At 42.1% G+C, this 10000-nt stretch overlaps 1 protein-coding gene across 8 annotated transcripts in view; it reads left to right on the plus strand.

Annotated features, from left to right (window-relative positions):
- Positions 1–10000, plus strand: part of LOC143039451 (uncharacterized) — a 97995-nt gene that overhangs the window by 82084 nt on the left and 5911 nt on the right. The window contains exons 4-7 of one of the 8 annotated variants that reach the window (XM_076209517.1): positions 857–1192; positions 2526–2618; positions 6385–6685; positions 7718–7942. In XM_076209517.1, the coding sequence (XP_076065632.1) occupies positions 857–1192; positions 2526–2618; positions 6385–6685; positions 7718–7942 (955 nt within the window). The remainder of the gene's footprint in view (positions 1–856; positions 1193–2525; positions 2619–6384; positions 6686–7717; positions 7943–10000) is intronic. The other 7 variants (XM_076209518.1, XM_076209520.1, XM_076209519.1 and 4 more) reach the window with 7 other exon arrangements.

Below are 10000 nucleotides of genomic sequence, written 5' to 3' on the forward strand. Positions count from 1 at the left end.
AAAATAGGTTGATAAACTTGTTTATGTAACTTAAAATTATGTTTAGAGATTCCTTACCTTAATATTTTTACTCGGAAAACTATGTTGCCGAGTTTGACAACCAAATTTCCGTTTAAATCGCTGAATTTTTTTTTTCTATTTCAAGAATTAGCCTTACATTTGCAAAACAACAAGATAATTTGAATATCTTTCGCATGCGCTAAGCGCGGGAAGCATTCAAATTGAACCAAATAAAACCTAGTGGGCCGCAACATATGGCCATGAAAACAATACATGGTCGACGGTGGCGCCGCGCGTGGATTCGGGGGTACCTACACATTGCCAAGGTATTCTTTACGTTGCCTCATATCCCATTCTGATCTGGAAGCCGAAGTCCATGACTTCACATACAAAAGTTAGCGTAGATCAGGTATGAATAAAGAATAATAATCATGTAAATAGATAACCTCGAGTATGGGTAAGGGCACACAATCAACCTATCAAAATTTTCTTGACTTTTAAAGTATTTTTCAACTCAGATTCATGAATTATCTATGCCCCTTCCATACATATTACGTGACAGATAATAGGCAATTCATTACTCTGGATATATAAAAGAAAATAACAAGGAACCTCGAGAAGGAAATATATTTGTTTTGGTCTGCAAGATGTTTTTGTAGATTTTCCCAAATAATGGGGCTTTTTGTCCACCTTTTCATTCTACCCAAGTCCTCCAATGTTGGGACTTCTGAGGACCTTTTTTTCATGGCCCTTACGAATATTAGCGTGCAATATTAGTGAGTCGTGGATGGCTTGGAGCCTCGCAATGTTGGTCCTCCTCTCCTGTGTCTTCTTCTAACGACCTCAACCTTTCCAGGAATACGACATGTGTGACTACGAAAGCCTCTTGAACGAGCTCATGGACCCAATGTCCCCCTACCCGCTTTCCCTGGACGGGACGGGACCTGCTCCTCCGGGATGGGACCAAGTCCACGGGACCACAGGGGGGTCCTCCCTGGACGGAACGGGTGGAGTGTGGATGGGACCCACGCCGGAGAACGAGCAGAACGGCGGCAGCGCCTTCGGCAACGCCAGTCGTCTTGCCGTTCCGACCTCGAACCTGGCCACGCCAACGCCGCCGCTGACGGTGCGACGCTCGAAGCCTCAGCTGACCATCACGGTGCCCTCCAGCGAGGACCTCATCGTCCTACAGGCAAGTGAACCTTTCTTTCTGTGCGTGCTGTTCTCGCCCTTGTTCTTCTTCTTGCTCTTGGTTTTATTCTTGTTCCTGCTGTTGCTCTTCATCTTATTGCTCTTGTCCTTGTTCTTGTCCTCGTTCTTGACTTTGTTCTTGACCTTGTTCTTGGCCTTGTTCGTGGCCTTGTTTTTGTCCTTCCTCTTGGCCTTGTTCTTATCCTTGTTCTTGTCCTTGTTCTTGCCCTTGTTCTTGTTCCTGTTCCTCTTTCTATTCCTGTTCTTGTTCTTGTCCTTGTCCTTGTTCTTGTTCTTGTTCACCACCCAGCCGAAGTCGAGGTAAATGAAAAGTTGTGCTTTCTCTCGGACTGATGAAGGCGAGCTGGTGTGTGGACCTGCGGGACCCCACACCACTCCAGACCATAAGGCCTACACTGTACAGTTCCATATCCCATATCACCTGTCATCCCCTTCCATAGTTATCTCACCTTCTCTTAAAACAACCAATTATCCCAACGCTAACTACATGGTTACTAAGTCAATTCCATTCATTAACCACTCAACTAGTAAACCAGGTCTTGCCTATTTCCTTCTTCAACTTAAAATTGTCCAATTTAAATTCATTACTGAAACTGGACATATGAGGGGTCAAACTTGAGTCAGGCATCTTGTACAAAAACTTTCCATTCATTAACCACTCAAATGGTAAAGCAGTTCTTGCCTATTTCCTTCTTCAACTTAAATTTGTCCAATTTAAATTCATGACTAAAATTGGACACATGAGGGGTCAAACTTGAGTCAGGCATCTTGTACAAAATCTTTAAACCAAATAAACAAAATAGGATAGAATTTTTAGAATAAAATAAAGATAGGATACGTTAACTAGGCTAAGCCAAAACCAACAAACCCAATTCAAACTGAATTAATCAAACGGAAAATTATTTAACAAAACTAGCATGAAATTATAATCAGTAGAATGTAATAGAATACAACAAGGTAAAACGAAATAAAATGATGATGAAAATTAAACAAGCTGAAGAAAAAGGATTGAAAATTAAGCTGAAAACAAATAAGTTTGATGAAACAAAATATGAGATAATAATTAAGAGAGAAATATAAAATAACCAAAATTAAATAAAATTATATTGACTTAAAACGAAATTACATAGATCAAAATGAAACCATTCAGAGTAGAATAAGATGAATCATATAGACTTTGATAAAATCACATACATTAAAATGAAACCATATTGAGTAGAATATGATTAAATGAAGCAGAGTAGAGTAAACTAAATCTAGTTGGAATAAAAGAGAAAGCAGAGTGAGATAACAAGGAAACTTGTTGTTTGTAGACGAATCAGCGAGGGTCGGCGAGCGGAGGAGCAAGCACCGGCGACAGCGGGACTTCGAGCAGCCACTCGAAACATCTCCGAGGTCTTCCTCAGGTGGGTTTTATCACCACAGACTTCGGTATAAGAACTAGGTCTTCATCGGATGGCTCCGTGGTAGAGTGTTCGTCTCACACGATGTAAGATCCATATAAACTGACAGTTGCGACATGACCCAGGTAGCCATTTTGTGGCCAAGTCATTTTCGCTCGCGATTACTGTTTGTTCTTGTCATTGATTCTTCGAACTTATTGGGTTTGTTCACTGGATGTTCCGGGCCGTTGTGCCCTCGGATGCGCCAACAGACCCTTTATGCAGAATCACTTTATACAGAAAGCTGCGACAAGTTCGGCCACGCCGCCATTTTGTGGCCATTCTGCGGAGTTGTCGTAACACTCTAACGCGCGGGGGACTCGAGTTCGAATCTTGACACGACTTCACATACACTCATATTTACATCCTCTTGGATTTGGCTGATGCCTTAATCAGACAGTACACACTCACACACACACACCACATAGCTAGGGACAGACAGAACCAATTCAGCACTTTCGAGAAGCACACACTACCCACTGGCCTTTGTGTATCCTTTGTTGCAAGGGAAAGGAAGGACACTCTTGGACGTCACAGGGGATATCCTGAGATTCTTCATTGAGGTGAAAGCTGTACACAACTCAGAAGAATTTGACTTACAGGTTGCAACTAACTCCTGTTGCCTTAATGCTGACCCTTTTTCTCCTTTTCTTGCCAGAATGGTGACTTTCTTTTACATTTTATTGTCGTAATGTTAACCATTCTTATCTTTTCATATCTTAATGTTGAATTTTTTATATTTGCTTACCATAATGCTAATATTTCATGCCTTTTATTGCCTTGATATTGATTTTTTATATTTCCTCGTCTTATTGCTGACCTTTTTTTTATATTTTCTACCCATAATGCTGAACTTTTTTTACATTTCTTGCCTTAATGTTGATTTTTTTAACTTTTGCTACAATAATACTGACTTTTTTTTTTTACCTATTCTTGCCATAATACAGACCTTTTCTCATGATTCTCGGCTTTGTTTCCCCGATGCTAATATCAAACTCTTACTAGCTTTTCTTTTGAAAGACCAGCACGTGCTTGATCACGTGGACAAATAAAATCGACGACATATCTGAGGTCTCCGTCGTTCCCCGAATTTTCTGAGGTTTTTGGTTCAAGGGGCTATCACACTGGGCTTCCTGATGTGAACCTCTCACCTCGCTTGACACTAAAATTGTTATCACACTGGGCTACCACGGGCTTCACCAGCGCCGACAGCCGAGAGTTCGTTACAGTAAACACGACTTCGTATACAGTATTTAATTTTTCAAGTCTCCAAATATCAAATCATCTTTCTGTCATATATAGCAAAGCTGAATAATGAATTAAAATATTGTAAACCTATACAAATGTTAGACATACTGTTGAAATGTTCTTAGATAAGTCTAGATTTGTGTAAGCGAAGTCAAATTCTAGTTGTTCAAATAAAGGTTGGAGGCAGGATGTGAGAGGAAAAAGAACCCAATGTGATCACCCCTTAACCCATTCAACTCATGTCAGCCGCTTGTGGTGTAGATACGGAAAACCGTATATGGTAGGCCTCGCGCCGGCCCGTACATCTGAATATCATCTGATGCGGCTTGACCGCGCGAGGACTGACGTCATATTTTTCTGGTGTTTGATCAAACATTTTGGTGTTTTAGGATTTTTTGTTTTATTTGACCAAATGACAAGAATATTGTCATCGGAGTTTAAAGGGTTAAGGTCGGTTAGGTTACAGTAAGATAGAATAAAATAGGACAGGTATGGCCAAATATTTACAGAATTCCACCATACTGGCGGCAACTCTGGTAAAACATGGTATTTGTTTCCATAGTTACGGCGTATCGTTATCAATCCTTTATTTTTTGAGCTAATATTATTTGTTTACGAATTCACCTTCAAGAGTTTGTCTCTGTAGCTCTGTAGTCAAAGTATGTGCACAAATATACGTTCGTGTAATTGTATAGTACGTACATGCAGTGGAGTTATTAATGGGATTTCATTAATGACACACGCACACACACTCACACACACACACACACACACACACACACACACACACACACACACACACACACACACAATAGCTAAATAGGTAAACAAATATATAAATAGATAATTAAATGAATACATGGATGAATATTTCATGGTAAGCAAGTATCTTTTGGTGAAGCCTAACGTGTACCCAACCAGAGAGTCTCTGGCCTTGTCTTTTGGTTGAGGAGGAGTCTCTGGTCATGCCTTGTGGTTGAGGACAGAGTATGTCTATGTGACGCAAAAGAATACACGACTGGGCTTCTTAGGGTCTACATCCTAAAGTCAACAACACCCCCCCCCGTCCGCACCCTCCATTGGAGACAAATCTCCATTCAAAAATAGGACGGTGATATTTTCTATCTTCTACGATCCCTCCGTTCTTCTTCTAGCCTCGTTTTGTCTCTTCTTCACCTCTTCTGGGATGATTTCTTTGTCCCCCAAGGACGCTGGCTATTGCTGCCCAAACACTAAGGTTCCCCATCGTGGAGGGGGTTCTCGACAATGTAATGTGATAGGCTGCAACTAACAACGAAACTTGTACGGTGTGACGCGGGATTGAAAGGATTATGTATACAACATTGAACACAAATAGAAAGTTCTGGTTGGTTTTCATTTGTAGAGACATATTTTATTTTGAATAAAATCGCCTGGCGACGGCTGGAACAATTTATCTTATTTTGTTTTATTCATATATATATATATATATATATATATGTATATATATATATATGTATATATATATACATATACATATACATATACATATATATATATACATATATATATACATATACATATATATACATAACACACAGGAACCCACAGTCGGAGAAAGAATAAACTTCGAATAAAGAATAATCCTATATTTCGGCTATCAACTGTAGCCCTCTTCAGGAAAGTACATAAGAAAGAGAACAGAAGAGATGTGGACAGTTGATAGCCGAAATATAGGATTATTCTTTATTCGAAGTTTATTCTTTCTCCGACTGTGGGTTCCTGTGTGTTATCTACAAATGTGCTACTACATTTCTATTTAGAAATATATATACATATATATGTATATATATATATATATTTATATATATATATCACATATATGTATATGTATATGTATATATTTATACATACATATACATATATACATCTATATATATTATTCTTTTTTCACTGAGGCTATAGTTTTAATGACGTCAGTCTGGGGGAAGCCAATGTTCTAAATAAAACCCTCTTGGATCAATCAAAACATGACACAAATCCCATTCGCTCCCACTGCACCAAAGTCGATTGTTTTAAAGATGTCTTCCTGGCCAGCGTCAGACCTTTTCAGCCAGCTTGGAATGGGTCTCCGTGGGACGCGAATGGGATAGCGTAGGTCGTAGTAAACAATGTCAACAAGCGTCACTTGCAAATAAGATCCTTTCCAGCGCTATCATACATGCGCCAAATGCAAGGAACCTCTCAGAAATGACACATAATTCAATGAATTATATTATCTGAAGAAAAAAAATCTGTCAAATTAATTAGTTGACGTTGTGTTTTTACTTGTCGATATTGGTTATCTCTTGTTGATGTTGCTTAGTATGACCAGATAGGGATTGTCCGTGCACTGCGTGACCGAACCGGTCGAGGAGAACGAACCCAGAGCTCTTGCCTTGACCTTTAGAGCCTTGACCTTTGCCCCACGGCGTTCATTGACCCCCGGCATCTCCCTGCGCAGTCGCTGGAGGCGCCCTCGGACACGAGACTCCCCACAACGCCGCCCTCTCCCCGACGATCCTCGAACTGGTCTAAAGTTAAACAGGCCTTCCTCACCTCGCAGCCACAGAAGCAGCAACAGCAACTGCAACAGCCCCCCCACCACCCCCACCACAGACATACCTCCTCGATGCAGAACCCTGTCCTTGGAGTCGACGGGGGGGCAGACGAAGGAGGAGGAGGAGGAGGAGGAGGAGGGTCAGACCACTGCTGGTCCCTTCCGGCGTCACCAACCAAGAAGTCTTCGTTTACTCTCGATACTGGTGAGTAGAGTCCTTTTCGTTCTAGAAGGACACAGCTCCCTTCCCAAGAAATGGGAATCTCGGAAACAGTTAACGGATTAGAACTTCATTGATTGAAAGATGTGATGAGTTTACTTGATCTGAAAGTCACGCATTTACAAATCTAAGTTTAAGTCCGGGATTCCCATTTTTCATAACACTGCGCCCCTCCAACCCCTTGGGTGGGTCAGGTCTGCAGTGAAGATCCGCCCCCCCCCCTTTGCCCTCTCTCCCCTTTGATGCCTGAAAAGTTATCTATCCATTCTACATGGAATTACACAACTTGTCTGAACAGTTATCTATCATTATTATTATCATTATCTGTTCTCAATATTCTTACTAATACATTCGTCAGGAGTGCAGGTGAAATATCAAATTTGTATGTGTACTTGCAACATGAACAGTAAATGACCTAAGCCTACAAGACACAAACGGAGCAATGAAATCAGCTCATGCCTAATTCGTGTGCACTAATGGAGTAATCGGAAGCATTCGCTTTATTCTGGGTTCGAATCCCGCACTCCTTTCCGATTCCCAGCAGTGACTGTTACCTGCCCCATCAGTGCACAGGGCCAAGGTGACGGCTTCGGCCGCAGTTACGCGCATGCGTAGACGATTTTGTTCAGATGAATGAGCGTCGTTGTCGTACGAATAGGTTAAGTAATCCCCTCTGAACAAGTAATAGGAGGTGGAAGGGAATCCCACCCTTAAGGGGATTGGATTTTAGAATAAGATTGGATAATTCTTAATGGGGTTAGATCCTTTTTAATGGGTTTTGATCCCTCCTAATGTGATTGGATTCCCCTTAAAGGATCCAAATCCTCTAAGAAATAATCCAACCACTTTAAGAGGGATCGCCCTTTAAGAGGGATCCAACCTCATTAGAAAGGACCCAGACCCCTTAAACGAACAAAACATAGGGTCGGAAACTCCCTTCCACAACCTTCCTTGTTAGGGGTGTCGTGACGTCACGCTGTCCCTCTCACTCGTCCCCTCTGTCTGTCTGACCGTCAGATGAGGCATGGGAGGAAGGTGCAGGGGCTCGGGCGGGGGCAGGACCCCCGCGGCAGCGCGTGCAGCCGTCCCTCCTCACTACCTCTACCACCACCACCACTTCCCTTTCTTCGTCGTCCGTTGGCGAGCTGGATCCGCCCCCGCACGCGCCCGCACAGGCGACCGTCAGTTGTCCTCCTCCTCTCCCTCCACCACACTCCTCGTCGGCGCCTCGACATTCTCAAGGTAAACATAATACAAAAAATAAGAAAAGTATAGTAGTGATAATAGTAATGCGTGAAACGATATGGTAAAATTAGGCTAAATTAGATAAGGTAGTAGACAGTAGAATAAGATAAGATGGACTAAAGAATATATTAAATAACATAGAATAAAACAAAAGAAGAGGAAACGAAAAAGCAAATAAAAATGAAGAAAAAAATAAATTTAATTCTAATCAAATATGATTATTAAAAGAAATAGAAATAAATTGATACTAATATAGGACAAAATGTAAAATAGAATAGAATGGGCAGAACTGAGTGGAATTTAATTAAAACGATTAGAATCGAATTAAAATGACGCGAAACTGTTTAAAACGTGACAAAATTAATATAATGAAATAGTGAGTCAGAAAAGAATGCGAACACAACACACACACACACACATTTCGTCGCAGATAACCAGCGTTTCTATCCTTAAGGATGATATTGCTCAGATAAGATGGAATCATAAAAGAGGTCAATGAGGGTATAGGAAAAGATGGTGCGTCCTTATCGGCAGGGGCACCACGTTGGACATCAGATGTCAGGATCGACAGCGGACCCAAACGTTGGGCAGCCAGATATCAGAATCGGTAGTGACCCCGCGTTGGGTGCCAGATGTCAGGAAGGTAATATGGGACACGGCCTAGCTGGTGGGGGAAACACTGGATAGGTTAAAAAGTTTATCACAAGTGAAAGCGTGGCTCAGGGAGCCGATATCTGTTTTGTAAATGCGCGGTCCACGGGACCACGACTTGAATGTGGTGATTCGTGGGGGGTTGTGCGTCGAGAGGGTTCCACGGAGAACGATTGGTAGTTCTGGGCATGAAGGGAGAGAGTGCTGGGCTCGACGTCTGCGCGTTGACAGGTAGAGAGAGGTTCCAGGTGATGACTACGGCTCTGGGAAGGTGACGAGAGAGATGGCTACTGGGAGAGGTGGAGATACTCTTCTCTGAGCTCCCTCCTAGGCGGTCAGTGGACTATGGACTACCTGGAAAAGACCACCTGCTAACGCGGAATCAGTGTTTGTGGGATTGGGAGAGAAATCTGTAGGAAATGAAAAAATAGTAATGTATAAAAAGGGGGCTATCGCCACTGAGCACTTTTTAGGGATGTTTATTAGACTTTGTGTCGTGGCTCAGGAGATCTGATCTTGCTTCAGTATTGTGAAGGAATTCTCTCTGAGATATTTATTAATCAACATCTCAATCAGTAAAGTTATGAAAGAAATCGGAGGCTTAGTCTTAGGGACAGTCAAAAAGATGGGAAGATTTTTAGTGGTAGGTAAACTGAAATGAGAAGATGCAGTAGTAGAGAAAGTTAGAAATTCGTTTAATTTCAGTAGGAGAGAAAACGTATGTAGATGTTTGTGGTCGTAGTCGCGTTTCTTGTTTACGATGTGTTCGTGTGTGTGTGTGCCACGCAGGGAGGATTGCTGCCTCTATGCGGGTGTACATACAATGGGATATATACATCATAATATAATGTACGAGTCATAGCCTGTCCCCTGCCGACGAAACAGGTCTTCTGAAGTAACGAAGCCGTTTTGCCAGCGAGCCGAAGATAGGCATGGCTAGAACACAAAATGAATTAATGTATCCAGTGAGAATTGATACCGGCGAGCCATAGCACGTGTACTGAGCATCTGCTACCTTTCCTCACGCTTATTGCTGGCTCCAGACAGACTCCTGTCCGTGGTATTCATTCAGACAGGACTCAGCACATCACGGCACGTCTGGTCTCGATCAATCTAACCTGGTAAAAGGATACATTAACGTTCACTGGTCACCGTATTACAGCAGTGGATGAGGACATGGTTATACACGATTTATCGTGTATAAGGCACAGGGGAGAGGCGCAGCTGACGAGTAATCTGTACGGTGAAGTCTGGATGGCGATCAGTGACTCCGGTTCGGTGTTGAGAGCAAAACCCTTCCCAAAAGAGAAGTAGAAATGCATTCGCATTACTTTAACATTACGTAATATAATATTCTAGCACCAACGGCCCTATATATACGTGGGCGAAACTCGAGGCTGCTTG

This window comes from Oratosquilla oratoria, chromosome 26 (genome assembly GCF_046742065.1).
Source record: "Oratosquilla oratoria isolate Oo_2021 chromosome 26, ASM4674206v1, whole genome shotgun sequence".
NCBI classification, from domain to species: domain Eukaryota; kingdom Metazoa; phylum Arthropoda; class Malacostraca; order Stomatopoda; family Squillidae; genus Oratosquilla; species Oratosquilla oratoria.